At 40.9% G+C, this 14,961-nt stretch overlaps 3 protein-coding genes and 2 long non-coding RNA genes across 12 annotated transcripts; 3 read left to right on the plus strand and 2 right to left on the minus strand.

Annotated features, from left to right (window-relative positions):
- The first annotated feature begins 121 nt into the window (after nt 1–121).
- On the plus strand, nt 122–3,029 carry si:busm1-52i16.2 (claudin-10). The gene is made up of 5 exons (XM_037272064.1): nt 122–613; nt 692–853; nt 1,119–1,200; nt 1,266–1,379; nt 1,511–3,029. Exons 1-5 carry the CDS (start codon nt 382–384, stop codon nt 1,884–1,886), a joined length of 966 nt encoding a protein of 321 aa, XP_037127959.1. The 5' UTR covers nt 122–381; the 3' UTR covers nt 1,887–3,029.
- Nucleotides 1,170–4,377, minus strand: LOC119134890. Of its 4 annotated transcripts, none has more exons than XR_005100418.1 (5): nt 4,254–4,377; nt 3,939–4,067; nt 3,404–3,644; nt 3,099–3,284; nt 1,170–2,571 (listed from the first exon to the last, which is right to left on the minus strand). It is a non-coding gene; the product is annotated as an uncharacterized LOC119134890 (long non-coding RNA). The 4 variants fall into 4 exon arrangements; XR_005100419.1 differs by having other exon boundaries at nt 1,170–1,359; nt 1,458–3,284; XR_005100416.1 differs by having other exon boundaries at nt 1,170–3,284.
- Nucleotides 3,282–4,917, plus strand: si:ch211-181l5.2 (claudin-10). 2 transcript variants are annotated; one of them, XM_037272078.1, is made up of 5 exons: nt 3,282–3,666; nt 3,978–4,139; nt 4,231–4,312; nt 4,385–4,492; nt 4,569–4,917. In XM_037272078.1, exons 1-5 carry the CDS (start codon nt 3,405–3,407, stop codon nt 4,753–4,755), a joined length of 801 nt encoding a protein of 266 aa, XP_037127973.1. In that variant the 5' UTR covers nt 3,282–3,404; the 3' UTR covers nt 4,756–4,917. The 2 variants fall into 2 exon arrangements, with proteins under 2 accessions (XP_037127973.1, XP_037127983.1); XM_037272088.1 differs by having other exon boundaries at nt 3,283–3,636.
- A 271-nt stretch (nt 4,918–5,188) lies between these two features.
- Nucleotides 5,189–13,888, minus strand: dzip1 (DAZ interacting zinc finger protein 1). Of its 4 annotated transcripts, none has more exons than XM_037272021.1 (19): nt 13,767–13,888; nt 13,023–13,616; nt 11,523–11,607; nt 11,321–11,436; nt 11,183–11,222; nt 10,973–11,082; nt 10,784–10,900; nt 10,638–10,700; nt 10,432–10,560; nt 9,705–9,753; nt 9,576–9,626; nt 9,336–9,395; nt 8,656–8,819; nt 8,204–8,402; nt 7,832–8,006; nt 7,373–7,743; nt 7,113–7,234; nt 6,861–7,038; nt 5,189–6,701 (listed from the first exon to the last, which is right to left on the minus strand). In XM_037272021.1, exons 1-19 carry the CDS (start codon nt 13,767–13,769, stop codon nt 6,613–6,615), a joined length of 2,715 nt encoding a protein of 904 aa, XP_037127916.1. In that variant the 5' UTR covers nt 13,770–13,888; the 3' UTR covers nt 5,189–6,612. The 4 variants fall into 4 exon arrangements, with proteins under 4 accessions (XP_037127916.1, XP_037127906.1, XP_037127890.1 ...); XM_037272011.1 differs by having other exon boundaries at nt 13,743–13,832; XM_037271995.1 differs by having other exon boundaries at nt 13,023–13,778.
- On the plus strand, nt 13,470–14,306 carry LOC119134897. Its single transcript, XR_005100421.1, has 2 exons — nt 13,470–13,592; nt 13,718–14,306. It is a non-coding gene; the product is annotated as an uncharacterized LOC119134897 (long non-coding RNA).
- Nucleotides 14,307–14,961: the final 655 nt, after the last annotated feature.

Consider the following 14,961-nt stretch of genomic DNA (forward strand, 5'->3'; position numbering starts at 1 on the left):
GTAAAACTAGACCGAATATGGATAATCAACCTGAAGCAATAAGAAAAAAGGTATCTACAATCTACCAAATCTGCTGACTTGGCTCTTCAGTTTTTGGTAATTAGAGATGTATGCTTAGACTAGCACCCAGAGCCCAGGTACTAATCTGGCAAGTGTCATTCGTACCAATGGGAACTCGAGGTACCCTTATCTCCCACCCGCATGTTAAAACTTGCAGAACAACAACAACATAGCCCTGCCTTGTATTTGCAAGCCACTCAAGTGATCCCATTTCCTAAAATGAGCAGTTGTTGGTATTTGGATGTAAGCTCAACATTCATCATCTGCAGTAGGAAATAAACGCTTACCAAAAAGGTGAGTGCGAAAAGGAAATAACCAGGGATGCGGATTCGAGTGGTTCAGATCTGGGGCTTCCTGATGACAGTACTGGGTTGGATCTTTGTGGCTTGCACCATGGCCATGGAGGGTTGGAAGATCAGCTCTGTCGGGGGCATGGGAGGCTCCTCCATTTTGAAGGTGGCCTGGTACTGGTCAAGTCTGTGGAGATCTTGCTTTACAGATTCAACAGCTGTTAGTAACTGCTACGACTTCCCCGTGCTCTGGTCCGTGGAAGGTGGGAACCGCGCCGTCCCAGAAACTTCAAAGTTGCTCTGAACCTGACTGCTAAGTAATGTGACTTGTGTGATTCCAGGCTACATTCAGATTGTGCGAGGCCTGCTGATGGCTGCTCTGTCCCTGGGCATGCTGGGCTTTGTGCTCAGCTTGTTGGGCATGGAGTGTACCTTCATAGGGGGGGAAGACAAGTCAAAATACAAGAAGATCTACACTGGCGGTTGGTGCCACATAATCAGTGGTATAGTCTCATTTTAATACTATCATGATTAGATTAGATGATTGCTAATGTAGTATAATAAACATATCTGCATATCTATCAAGATCCAGTAATATAACTCTAGAAATTTGCTTCAAAATATTTAATATTGAGCTTTCATTCATGTTGTGAGAACTATTAATTTTACAAAATGTTTAACATAATGGTTGTGGCTTCCTGTGGGATAAAAGTGATAGTTATGTCTAATATTTTAACATTAATAAATATTTTTCTTGTCTTTTTGTAGGTTCACTGTCCACAAGTGGATATGCTGTTTATGCACAATATGTCTCGGTAGAATACTTCAACCCAAACTTTATTGGACTTAGGTCAGTAAAATCTTAAATACTGAGCAGACTGACTTTACACTGATCCCATTCCTAAATGATCTTAGGTTTGACCTCGGCACCCCGCTGTTCCTCGGTTGGGTTGGCTCCGCCTTTCAAATGGCCGGAGGTGTTTTCTATTTGTGGTCCGTGTGCAGGCCACTATTTGGACAAGTACAAACGTGAGTCAAGAATCAACAACACTATACCAATACAACACATCATTTTCATTTGCTTTTGCGTGTCAAGAAATTATTAACAGAAAGAGAGAGACGGAGAGTGACAGAGAAACTGTGCCTCTCTTTCTATGCAGGGTGATTGTCCGAAAATTACCAGATGTGGAAAAAGACCCCAAAACCAAGTCCACCACAGAGCTGTCCTCGGTATCTGGAATCACCTCCAAGTCCAAAGCATCCTCTGTATCCGAGCTGTCATCCGTGCCTTCCAACTTGTCCGCCATCTCTTCGGGATTGACATCTGGAAGTTCAGTCCAATCAGAGCGCGGGTCAAGCACGATGCGAACAAACACTTCTGCCAGTTCAGTGTCAGCTTCAGAGTCTGGCCGCTTGTCCAGATCCAGTGCATCAGCACTGTCCGGGTCACGTAGCATCCGCAGCAGTCGTATGTCATCATTGTCCGGCGGCTCGAGGAGTCAGACAGCGGCTTTCCTAAAGAACTCCTACATTTGAGTGACACAGACTTGCATTAATGACTTCAGAAGACCAGTGTGGCGCTGTTCTTAAGGCTGGAACGCTGTTTACGACATGTTTGTATTTTTTAATGGAGTAAATGTACCCAGCTATGTTGCAGTCAAGACCCTTTGACCAAGACGTCAATACCAAGCCATGACAAGTTGAGTCCCCCAGTCAAGACAAAGACTAGGCAATTAAAACCAGGTTAAGACTTGTATGACAAAGTTTGTAGAAGTTTATAGAATGCAAGCAAACTAAATTACACCAATTTCAGGAGATGAAAATCCACCACTTGTCAAAGAACATTTGATTTTTCTCCCCCTTACCTAAAAACATTATGTTATGAGGAGGCGCCTTCAGTGCAGGAATCTCTCTTGGTTCGTGGCCTGGAGTAAAAAAAACAATTGTCAGTGTTAGCACGTATAATATCCAAGTACTTATCGGGCTGTTTCACAAAATTTGACTCCTACTTGTGTACACTGCATGCATTATTTCAACAAACAAATCATACAAGGCATTCCTGGACCGGTTGACAACACCTGCTCTAACCCAGCGAGCATTTTATTCGTTGCCCAGAAAACGGAGCAGATTTGCGGTGATGAATTGCGGCAGTGCCCCCTACCGGCAAAGTTGCTGAACTGGCAGTGGGGTTTTCCTTCACCCGAGATGCGAGGAGAATATCCTGTGATTAAAATAAAATATGTTTGAATACATGTCTATATTTTGTAGTAGTTTTATAAGTTGTTGTATGGCAACTGATGTAAACATTGTGTTTTTAACCAAATGTAGTTCTAACAATTTACAGCTTGATAACAATTCATAGCTTTGAATTTAAGCAGCAAATTATAATAGATGTGCAAATTTTTGTTTTTTGTGAGTGTAGGAAAAATCAAAGGTCTTGCTTTAATGACGACATAAGTTCAACAAACTGCCCATTGTAAATGTTTCTTGTTACTAGGCGAATAAAAATTAAATAAATTAAATAAATCAGTCTCCAATCTTGAAGGTTGTGGGTTCAATCCCCAAGCCCGGTGATCATGTCAAAGTGTCGTTGAGCAAGACACTGAACTTTATTTTGCTCCCAGTAGAAAAACACAATATTAGATTGAATACCATGTAGTGGAGATGAATACAAGAAATGATTACAAACAAAAATGACTTGGCTTGCTTTTTAAATAATTTAGTTAGTTAGGGTAGGCCACAGCTCACCTGAGAAAATGGATGCGCAACTCAGAAGTGGGTGTTTAACTTTACAAACCATGACAGCAGCAACTTTAGTCTGGTTAGTCCAGTTTGTCTCACAAGTCCCACATGCAGACAAACAAAAGATGACTTAAGTAGCCATCATTCGGGGACCTGAGCTCTGGGAAAGCAAATGATGCTGACTGGGCAAAACTGTCCAAAGAGATAAGATGGAAAACAAAATGCAGTCAAAGCTCTAACTCTGCAGTGTCACAGAAGCTACAGAGAAAAACTTCCATTTTTTTCTCCTCTTTTTGATGGTTGGCGCTCACCATGAAGTACAGGACGGTGGTGATGTACACAGAAATTGGCTGCTTTGTGTCCTGCCTTTGCGGCTGGATCCTGGTGTGCTCTACCCTTCCCACAGAGTACTGGACCTTCTCTGAGGTGGGCAGCATTGTCCTGACCACCTCCAACTACTACTCCAACCTGTGGAGGGACTGCATCTCAGACACCACAGGGGTGTCCGACTGCAAAGATTACCCTTCCATGCTGGCCCTGCCTGGTAAGATACTGGCAACAAATCACATATCGGGTGAGAACCTTAAACAAATGCTTCACTCCAATTGCAACTCAAATAAAGCTTACACACTAGACTGACCAACACAAATTTGAATTAGAGACAAAATTATGTGTCCTTCAACCTATTTTTTATGCTGATTTAAGAATATCTTTACTTTAAAAAAAATGCAAATTAAGCATTTTACTACCTCCAAGTTGCATAAATTCAATTTGTAATCATCACAAGAAAATCTCAGAATATTTCCTTGCACTGTTAACTGGGAAAGATAAATGTCTTATACATACAGGACATGTTCTTGGAAGTCATCATATGTGTCTTTGCAGCGTTCCTGCATGGATGTAGGGCATTGGCAGTCTCCGCGGTCATCACTGGCTTCTTTGGTGGCGTTCTCACTCTCATTGGCATGAAGTGCACTAAAATAGGAGGATCAGAGCTTGCAAATTCAAGAGTGACCTTTGCAGGTGGAATCACCTATCTTGTCTCAGGTAAATTTGATTATTAGCCAACTGTAAAAAGATTACTGACTTTTCTCGTTGACAAACTGGATTTCTGAGAAATGGGCTATTTTTGTGCTAGGCTTCTGTGGTATGATCACTTACTCCTGGTGGGCCAACAGGGTGATCACAGAATTCCTCGACCCAAATTTCAGGGCACAAAAGTAAGTACTGTATGTCTGACGAGAAAGACAAATGCAAAAGATCACCATTAACGTATTCAAATCAATATTCAGATTTGAGCTTGGAGCTGCAGTTTTCATAGGCTGGGGGGGCTCCGTCCTTTTGCTCTCCGGTGGTACCGTGTTGACTTACTTCTCTGGAAAAGAAGGTCTTCCATCAAGGTAAAACAAACACACAACAAAATTTCCAATTTGAAAAGGCTTTTTGATGCAATCATGTTTTGTTTCCGGTGTTAAGTTCCTCAAACCGACCACGGAGACCAGCCACGTATGCCACCGCCCGCACCCGAAAGACATATATGCTCCCACCTACATCTTCCAGGGTCACTCTGGGGCCACCGCTGTTTTATGAGGGTAGGAAGAGTGGACAAGGCAGAGCGGTAACAAAGACGACTGCCACCTTCAGCAGGGATGACTTTGTCTGAGCAAAATGTATTACTATACGTATGGCGGTCTTGTATTGAGAAAAGACCAGAAGGATTGGCCATTTTAATAAACAAAAGAAATATCGAGCTAAATTTCATTTCAGTCACTGTGTCCAAAAAGAAAGACAAAAAAGATTTCCCTCTAACATGAGTCAGCGCTTTATTGTATGTACTGTGTAACCCAAATAGTCTAAACAGTGTTGTGATTAATGTTTCATTTGTGGAATAGAAATTCAACTTGCAAAATCCACCTGTTTTTATCCATCTCACTTGCTGTTGACTAAAAATGACATCACAGTTGTCAGGTCGTAGGCACAACTAATCACGACCAACCAGTTTTCTGAAGCTGAGCTGTGACTGGTTTGTCTCTCCTGTCCCCTGATGTCAAACCCTGCGGTTTGTCACATTCATTTGTGAAAATTCCCTTTTTAGATTTTTATGTAACATACCCAGTTTCTTTTCCGCACAAGCTAGTGGATTCTTGTCGCGACCTGTAAATGCATGTTATGATCAGCAGCCCGCAGCCTTTCCCCATTTATATCCTGCCATGCAATTACTGACCTTCTGCACCGTAGGACAGCAGAATATTATGCTTTAAAAATTACAATATTGTTATAAAAATCATTATTGCTTGTGTTTTTTTTTTTTTTAAGGTTTATATTTTTGACGTTGTACAGTACTTTGTTTCAGCTGTGGTTGGTTTTATAAGTGTGCTATAAAGATACATTTCTTTCTCAAACTGTGACAATCACTTCTGAAAGAATTAGTATCTGCAAAAACAATCTACTTAGCAACATTGAACTCTGTTATCAATGTTTTAGTTTGCAGTCTGGTCAGCTATTGGATGGCCGGATGCATAGACAGGAGGAACAAACAGTCATGGAATCTGAACACGCTCTGCCTTTCCACCACTAAAACATGGCATATAGAAGATACACGTAAAAACAACAGCAAACCCTTCTGATATTTTTTCTCTAAGAACTTTTTTAGGTTTCTTAACAGACATGTATTCCTCAATTAATCAATAACTGTTGTATTGCTTGTAAAAATACTTCTCTATAGAAAAATTCACAAAGACTTAATTTAACAAAGAATTATAAACAAGTGTCATTACACAAAGTGCTAAACAAATTTACTAGACCAACACCCAATATGAGGTTTATATGATGGCTGCCCTAAATACATTTATGTAATAGTTTAAGAACTATAAATCAGCTCTGTAACTCAAATTATATCAATTATATAGATAATTATTCTTAATGATACTAAGAATAATTATCGATGCTACATATATTTTTCTTTAAAAAAAAGTGTGATCAATGAATACGTTTTCAGGGTAGTGTTATATAAAGAAAATTAAAAAAACGTTTTTTTTAAGAAATCAGATTATTATTATTATACCTGACTTCTTGAATAGAAATCGTGTTTGGGGTTGAATGTCACAAAATTACTCGGTCCTGTTTAAAACAGTAAAACAAATACGTACTAGTTTTTACTATAAACATATTTTTAAATGATTTCTGTATTTTTTTGACAGATGGTCTAATAATTATGTTCAGCACTGTAATGTTTACTAAATAAAAGGAAATCTGAAAAAAAAGCACATTGGAAACCATGTGCAAAAAACTTGGCACAGGGATGAGGTAATATTGAAAATGCTAACATATTGCTTAGCTATGTTAACATATTGTTATGCTGAGTCCGTTTTCCAAATATGGAATCGAGGTTCTCGGTTTTGTTTGCCCGGTGGTGTGGATGTGATTGTAGACAACACAACATAGCGTGTCTTGTTTGTGGTTCCTTCTGCAATTTACCACAAGCTTCGCCACTGTCTGATGATCAGGAGTGTCATTTGTGTTAATTATTAAAATCTTCCGAGTCACAGATGTCACTGAGGTAACACAGACTGCTTTTCAAGGTGCTCCCCGTTCCAGCTTCAGTCAAACCTAACAAGCATAAAAGAAAAGACTAGCAATTTTGACTTTAAACCATCCTGACATCAGCTTGTTGTTTTACTGGTTATCGCGGCACACACAAAAAGCCTGCGAAGCTGTTTCCTGGGTTTGGTCACGTGACATTTCGCCTACAGATGATTTGGCACTGACCTGATCTTGGAGCCTTTCCTATGGAAGTGTCTTTTCCTGTGGAGGAGTCCCACACGCTGGTGCTAGGTGAGTCATGACTCCTCACCGTTGTTCCGGAGTTGTAGGCGGGTTTCGATTTTCCTTGTCTGTCTTCAAAAGAGGAATGGGCGTCATCGCTGCTCTCCTCCAGATCTGAAGACTGTCCAACATATGCCAACATTAACTCATGCCAAATGTGAAATATCCATTATTGATGTTCATTGTCAGTCTCACCAAGAACTCGTGAACCTCATCATTGGCCTCTGGCAAGATGCTCACGCCCCCTACGGGTTTCTTTGACACTTTATTTGCAACCTGACTCTCAATTTTCCTTGCCAACTCACTCACTTTGTTTTCTAAAAAAAAAAAAGAAATTTTACATGGATATTAGACAGTAGCTCGGTATTTATTTAACATTTATACAGTTGCATTTATTTAGTGTAACAAGAGTTTCGTTTTTTTTTTTAAATAGATACAATACTTGGCCAGCTTACCTTTACCAAAGGATGTCTTTTCTACGTTGCCATTCTGGTCTTTGAAACTCTGGAGCTGCCTGGAGTCAATCTCCTGCAGCTCACTGACATCTGAAAAGTCATCCTCATAGATCTCATCATGGTTGTCATTCCCTATCTTCATGACAGCTGCTGTCTTGTTCACACCACCAGAAAGTTGGCTATTAAAGGATGAAAGACCAGCTGGAGCTGGCTTCGCCTGGATCAAATTGGATTTTCTTGCAGTGATTTGAACTGCTTCCTGCTTATTTGTTGTGACGTGTGAAGGTTTGCCCCATTGTTGAGGAGACTCAGTGTCCTCCATGTCTGTATCCTCGCCTTCTGAATCCACAAAGGAGCTGAAAGGCGGCGTTCTAAGGCATAAGCAAGATTGTTAATTTCTTACACAGTGATAATAATTTCTAGATTTCCATTCTAACTTTTTCAAAGAATTTGATTTACTTGGGAGTATGTTCTTTCTGAGCAGTTTTATGGCTCGGTGTAGACGTCTTTGGTTGGATGGTGGTCTTGACTCTTGGTGCGGGTTGGGGGGTCTTGGCTTGTTGGGCTATGGCTTCAGAGATGCCCTGCGATGCTTTAGAGGGTAGACTACTGGCTCGAGGGCGCGTCTGCAACACTACACGGAAGAGGAACACAGATGACGTCCGCCCTAAAAGTAGCTTAGCCGCTGACACTAACTCTAACTTAGGGCATTAATTTGGTCCGGGTGGCAGAAACAATCTTTCACAGACTGACTAATAGTGTGACTGTGACTGCTGAATTAAGTCAGATGATGTCATTTGCTAAGAAGCTTTCTCAAAGACTTGATCATACCCTGAGCAGAGTGTCTGGATTTGTCCAAAGACTGGAGATTGCTGTCCTTCTTCTTTAAGGCCAGCTGCTGCTCCAAAGTGTTAAGTATGTCCGCACGATGGTGCCAATAGTCGGGAAATTTCTTTGCAAGGCTCTGTTGCTTTGTGTGTATATTAGCAAGAATTGACCTGAGCTCTTTGGTCTTCAGTTTTTTCTGATCCTGAGAAAAGGGGCACAGAGAATGTGAAAGGGTGAAAAATTGAATTAATTTTACCTCATGCAAATTAATACATTTATAGATACATTTACATTTTCCCCTTAAATCATAGACTCTTACTATTCATTTATTCTTTTTGTAGCTGTTATGGTGCGTTCACTGCAGCTCGGGAAATTATAGATTTTTAAAGGGTCCTACCATCAAAGGACACCACAAATAGGTTGTACACAATTGTGCGAAGCGGGCAGTAGCTCACCGGCTTCACTCCCACTGTCTCCAGTTTCGTCAAAACAACTTGCTCGAGATGTCGCTTGATTTCCGTCTTATTGGGGTTCCTTCTGACGGGAACCCTGGCTTTCTTCTCTGGAACGGGTTCAGGCTTTTTCTCCACTGGCTTCTTCTCAGGGATGGTGGTCAAGTCTGTCAAAAGATTGAATTGCCCATTTATTATCAGTTTTGAAGGTCATTTGGTGTACTCGCATGTAGGTCACCAAGGTGAAAGATAGGTGTCCTCTTTGTCCCTGGTCACATGCCAATTTAAGTAGGAGGTGCTCATTAATTCACAGACAGAAGCGCTTATTATTTTTTGGCGCGTGACTTCGCCATGTTGTGTGATTTGAACGTATTGAACACATTTGGACTGTGTGGAATGCCACGTTACATTCAGAGGAGCAGTAACGGTGGTAACACGAGGAAGGCCGACCAAGCGCGGAAAAAACACTCGACCTGTTTATGTAACCCTCAGTGCCTTTAAGTTACAACTTTTAAGGTCTCTGGTTGGTCAGGGAAAACATAATAAATAAATGACAAAAAAAAAAAAAACGATGGTCTCAGTCACAACAAAGCTGAGAAAACGGCTGTTCAACAGACTGATGCTGATCCATGCAAACGACATGCAGTTGGCCAATTCTGCTCGAGTTTCAGGTTCTATTTTACCTTCCTCCTCTTCTGACAGCTCTTGTATTGGATCCAGCTGAGGAACAGAGATGAGCTCCTCTAATAGCACAGTAGGTTTGTGGGTCATTAGAAGTCAGGGAGATAAAATAGGGGTTATAAGAGAGGTGGGACAGGAGGGGAGTAGGTGTATTCCTTCAATAATTCCTCATGCAAACAAATCCCATGCTCAGACACTCTGGGAGTTGATGTTTATTTCACAGTTCAGGGTTCAGAACTCACCAAGTACAACTTTCTTTGGTTTAGGCTCTGGAGCTGGTGCATTTCCTACCACTGGAAAAAAGACATTGAGAATGCATTAGGATCACACGGGTGGGTTTCTGATGAGGAATAATGGGTTCGATTCTGTACCTGATACTTTATGTGCTTTAGCGGGTAAGTTTGAAGATGTATTTTGTATCTGCAAGACGAATAGAACAAAATATCATATGACTTGTCATTTTTAATCTGATTGGATCTATTATTCCACTGAGTAGCAATCACTTGCAACATAACAGCACTAAGTACACACGCAGATCCAAAAATACAATTGTTGTTTGCTTGTTTATTTCGGCTTATATATTGTGATACTTCATCGCGATTACGTTACATGCACTGCAAACACACGATTTGGAAATGGAAAACGGGATGAAGCAGACCGGCTTATCGAGTCCCTCCATGGTTTCAAATTTAGTTTGCCTAACACATCATTCATTATATACTTTAATTTCCTATTTTTCTTTTTGGGCTCACCTGTATGAAGAAATGTGCCTTGGCAGCAATAAACAACTCTCTGACTATGTGCATTGAAATGACTGCTAAACAGTCATTGTGAAAACATGATTTAAATTGGATCGCATCAGTTTTGTGCACCGAATGTTGTAGTCGGTGAAGTGCACGTTATTCTGAGCAGAAATCTTCCAGGAAAAGTATCAGCTTCCCGTAGATTAAGGACCCTATCCAGCATACGTTATCATCGTATCACTCAGCTCATGCAGCAAATACAGGAAATCCTCAACAAGGGCTGTGCTTCCACTCTGCTTCCGCGTTGGCACACGTTCACAGTGGACAACATTGATGAATGTGAAGCAATACTAACCTGCTCCCTCTGATCCCGGATGGTTTGCTCCTTCTCTTGCATCTTCCTCCACATCTCCTGCAGCTGCCTCTTGCTCTGCTCCTGGTTCTCCGACATGGCCGACTGCAATCTTTTCAACTCTTTCTGCAACTGAAAGGAGAATGTTTCTCTCAGGACTGGTTAAAAATGTTGTGGAACTAAACTCTTAAAAAAAAGAAATACTGTACGTCGTTCTTTTCTGACTCATAATGTGTTGTGATTTTCACCAGCCTGGCCTCCCATTTTTTGTCCTGGAGGATGATATTTTTTAAATATTACTTTGCAGTGAAAATAAACTTGCAGAATATAAAGTAAATGTTTTGCATATATTTACCTGCTGTTTCTGTTGATGTTCCAGCTTTTGAATGGCTTGTATCTGGACCATCTCTACCGCTTTAAAATGATCTAGTTCCTTTAGCAGGTCTTTGTCCTTGGACTGTTGCTTTTCATCCTAGAATTGCACAAAAACTGGAATAAAAATGTGGCTGAACGGTGAGAAGATTCAAATTGCTTTTTTTCTTGCCTCTGTTGGTCTTGCTTGTATGATGTGTTGGTGTTGAATAAGATCCTTCAGATTTTTAATCTCCAGTTTGAGGCTTTCGATCTGAGATTTCTTCTCGCTTTCTCGCATTTCTGAAAAGATTTTGTATTTAATAATAATATATCTATTATTAATATTTTTTCACAAAATACAATCATCACCCATTGCCTACTAGATTGCTAGCTGACTTACGTAACTCACTCTCCTCCACGTGTCGCTGCAGCTTTTGATTCTGTGGAGAACAATTATTGTGGGAAATTTGTCATCATGTAGTCCTGACCTTTTTTTTTTTTTAGATAAAGCTCAGTGAAATAATTTGTGCACTCTTGCCTCGGCCGCTTTGGCTTCCAATATTTGTTGCTGTTGACCAATTTGCTCCTTCAGACTGTTCATCTCCAATTTCAGGGCTTGGATTTGAGATTTCTCCTCACTGCTTGATTGTAACTCTGATGAAAACGGTAATGACAGACAGCGCAAATTAAGTATCATTTCACAAGCAAAAAGGTATTTGTGTAATTTAGATGTGACTTACGCATGTCGCTCTCATCGGGATGGCGCCGCTGCATGTGACTTTGAAGAAATGAAGCAGAGAGGAACTTCTTTTTACAAAACGCGCACTAAAACACAACAAAAGGACGTGTGTTAATAAAGCAAAAATAGATGTCACAATTGGTGCAGGATTTGGACCGAGAAGCAGACAGGAGAAGGGAGTGACGTAGTAAAAGTCTTTATATACAAAAATTCAAAATAAAAACAGAGAGCTTAGGTATATAAAGAAAAAGGCTGCGTCCAACCCTGTGTGACCAAATAATGTACAAAAGCAACTAACAACATCAAGGATATGAAGAATCCACAGTCACAACAATACAACTTAAATAATATCATAGTGCTGGGCATCAAACTACCAATTTCAGAAAACTCTTTATCACAAATACATCAGATCGAGACAAAGTGACAGGCAGAATGATATAGTTACCCTTTGTAGCAATCTGTGGCAATTCATTCAACAGAATAAATGATGGCATTCTGCAAGTATATCAGCTCTGTGCTCAATGAAGCGCACATTTTGCATTTATTTGAGATGAGATCATTATTCATAAACTGTGACATTTTTGTTTGGTGGTGCGCAGTGCGTGTGTAGATTTTTTTTAATGGATGCCATGTGTCAATAAAGGTTGCGCAACACTGCTCTATTAATTATTCATCAGCGACTGTTAGTGAGCTGCTTGTGCACACCTGGCAACCACATGGACACACACTATCTGTCGCCTTAGCAACTGCTTGGCCCCGTCAGAGGCAGCCCTGTACTTAAGAAACAGGATCATTTTTAATTTACGATATAAATGTCCTGGTGGAATATGAATGCACTCTGCTATAGATTACACACCACAGCATGCATTAGCTTCAATACATTACACCAAAATGTCAAGGGACAAATAAAGCCAGCGAGCCATTTAGCACCCCTTTAAGTGGATTAAAACTCAACTGAACCCACCATCTGCTTGCCAGCAGGAAGATACCCCTTCCTGTCCAAAAACAAAGCTTCCATTAAACGTTCCTAAACATGATGGCGCTGGAGCATTTACAATTCAATCACAAAAATTGTGTCAGCTATGCTCTCATTTCTATTAATCTTGGGGCTAATGAAATAATTTTTTTATTATAAGTGGTACAGAAAATGGATGGATCTGATGAAATAATATTTTTTTTCCTGACATAAAATAAGCAAAATCAATGTATTCTTATTAATGTAATAATGCGTTGGTTGGTCAAATTCAGATCAAAACATACAATCCAATAAGAAATTTATTACATGGCTTGGCAATATGCATATTATGTGGGCAATCACGATATTGATATTTTTATATTTATTGTGCAGCCCAATTAAATTCTATTCTATTGTCCTCTGAGACACTAGCTAAGATGGGACCATAAGAAACTGGATGAGAATGATGCAACTAGTAATACAAATACACCAAAACAGCGTTAAAACAAAATTAAAGATAATTTCGTATGTTAGCAGAAATGGTACCTTTTGACTGTTGGTGATATGCGGAGCGAACAGGGTTTGCTGTTTGCGTATAATCTTATTCCGTTTCTTGAGCTCGGCCGTCATCTCCATCATGCTTTCCTCCTGCTTCTTCAAGTGGGCCAGTAACTGCTCCTGTTGCATGTTGGCACTCGCCAGCCTCTCCTCCGCTGCTTGCAGATTGAGCGTGAGACATTCCTGACAGTGGAGGAGCCATTCGACAGTGAGTTGGGCCAACTGGAGAATCTTGATGAGCGCTCGGTCCACAGGGCTCTGACAGCGCTGACACCGCTCTCCATCCAAGCTGCAGAAGGTCACGGTGCTTATGTGCTCCTGTAGGATATCCACATCTAGTTGGCTTATCACCTGATCAATATCTACAGCGTGGATTCGCCGCCAGTCTACACTCTCCCTACGCTGGCGGAACCTGAAAGGCAGAATGGTGGGTGGCGCACTGGAAGGAGCCATGCCTAGTGCAGAATGGACCTTTACGGAGGGCTGGCTGAGTGGGGAATTCAGGAGAGATGGGATCCCTGCCGATGAATGATTCCCCTGGGTGTCACTGCTATAAGGGTAGTATATGCCGTCCTGAAATGGCTGAAACAGACAATAAACCACGCCATTTACATCTGGCTCGACATGCAAAGCTAAACAATTATCATCACGCAACACCAAGTAACCTTCATTTTCGATTGTAGCGTTTCCTAGGAAATTCGAATCTACCTGATCCAGTCGAGCTCTCCTTACCATCTCCGAATCATGAAGGACTCCCTCAGGGATCGCGAATCGAGGAGCCGTGGTTTCGCTGTGGTTCCGCCTTCTCGCAGACACGAGGACAAACGCCGAAGCCGCGTTGCCGTGGAAACAGAAACGAGCTTCCTTGGGGAGAGAAGTGTTACCAAAACACTGCAGGCAATCAGCTTAATGTTTCCCCAGCAGCAGCGGTGGTTGAATTGCGTCCCGTGGGAAATAATTAATGCTTAGCAAAAATATGAATTCCACCATTTCGCATTAGCAACAGCTAGCTTACCTGCAGTTATCGAAAATGGTCGTCGGGTTTCTTCAACTCGAACCGCTAATCCCACGAACAATACATCGTATAATGTATTTGGGGCTCGCTTGACTTGGAGATGAACAACAGCATGCTTGTTTAAACTTGTCCGAGGAGCGCCAGTATTGTCTATGAAGCACAAAGCGTGTAGTTTTGTCCCCCTCACAAACTTCCAACGGGAATGTATTTTTTTTTTTTCTAACGGAGATCTGTTCTGTTGGCGCCCACAAAAAAAACACCGTAAAAAACTTTAAAAAATGTCTTTTGCCACAGCGACCGTGAAAAGCTTTGGTTAAATATGTACCGCAGAGCCACTGCAAAAGGCAAATAAACTTACAGTCGTGATAGTCGACGTTTATAAATATTTGGGAAAGTTTTCTCCCTACGTTGACCCAAAGAATTTCGGGGTGACTCCCAGACTAACATCCGGTACCTTCAAAGTAAATCAGATGAATTGAGAATTAAATTTATAATTGACGGTGTGTATAGTTGGAGTTTTACAGATGACTAATAGTTACATCATTACACTAATAACAAGTATGACTGGTTAAAACAGATCGTGTAAGGTTTATTAATTCAAGAACAGTAAGTCAGGCCGCAATTGTAAATAAGAACTTGTTCTTAATTGTTTGCCTGGGTAAATAAAGGTTAAGAAAAATAATAAATACAACCAGTGTCGTAAATATGTGCGTGGTGACTCATTTATATCAAGAAAGTAATCAAGGGTAATTATTAGAATCTTCTCATGTCCCCCCCCAACTTTGTGTGCGCGCGTGGTGGAGTGGGTAAGGTGGAGTTCAAGTTGTTTTGGCTTTAAAAGTCAAATAAAATGCGTCCGCAACGCGTCTTTACTTGCGATGCGGTCACAATTTACAATCGCGTCTTTTGCAA

Source organism: Syngnathus acus, chromosome 2 (assembly GCF_901709675.1).
Source record: "Syngnathus acus chromosome 2, fSynAcu1.2, whole genome shotgun sequence".
Classification (NCBI taxonomy): Eukaryota; Metazoa; Chordata; class Actinopteri; order Syngnathiformes; family Syngnathidae; genus Syngnathus; species Syngnathus acus.

Coding starts and splice junctions, on each gene's coding strand:
- si:ch211-181l5.2 (XM_037272078.1), top strand. CDS start 3,405: ATGAAGTACAGGACGGTGGTGATGTACACAGAAATTGGCTGCTTTGTG. Junction 3,667..3,977: donor GGCAACAAATCACATATCGG/GTGAGAACCTTA, acceptor GTGTCTTTGCAG/CGTTCCTGCATGGATGTAGG. Junction 4,140..4,230: donor AATCACCTATCTTGTCTCAG/GTAAATTTGATT, acceptor TTTTTGTGCTAG/GCTTCTGTGGTATGATCACT.
- dzip1 (XM_037271995.1), bottom strand. CDS start 13,769: ATGGTAAGGAGAGCTCGACTGGATCAGGTAGATTCGAATTTCCTAGGA. Junction 11,437..11,522: donor TCCCGATGAGAGCGACATGC/GTAAGTCACATC, acceptor CGTTTTCATCAG/AGTTACAATCAAGCAGTGAG. Junction 8,820..9,335: donor GCTGTCAGAAGAGGAGGAAG/GTAAAATAGAAC, acceptor ATCTTTTGACAG/ACTTGACCACCATCCCTGAG.
- si:busm1-52i16.2 (XM_037272064.1), top strand. CDS start 382: ATGCGGATTCGAGTGGTTCAGATCTGGGGCTTCCTGATGACAGTACTG. Junction 614..691: donor CGTGCTCTGGTCCGTGGAAG/GTGGGAACCGCG, acceptor GTGTGATTCCAG/GCTACATTCAGATTGTGCGA. Junction 1,380..1,510: donor CTATTTGGACAAGTACAAAC/GTGAGTCAAGAA, acceptor CTTTCTATGCAG/GGTGATTGTCCGAAAATTAC.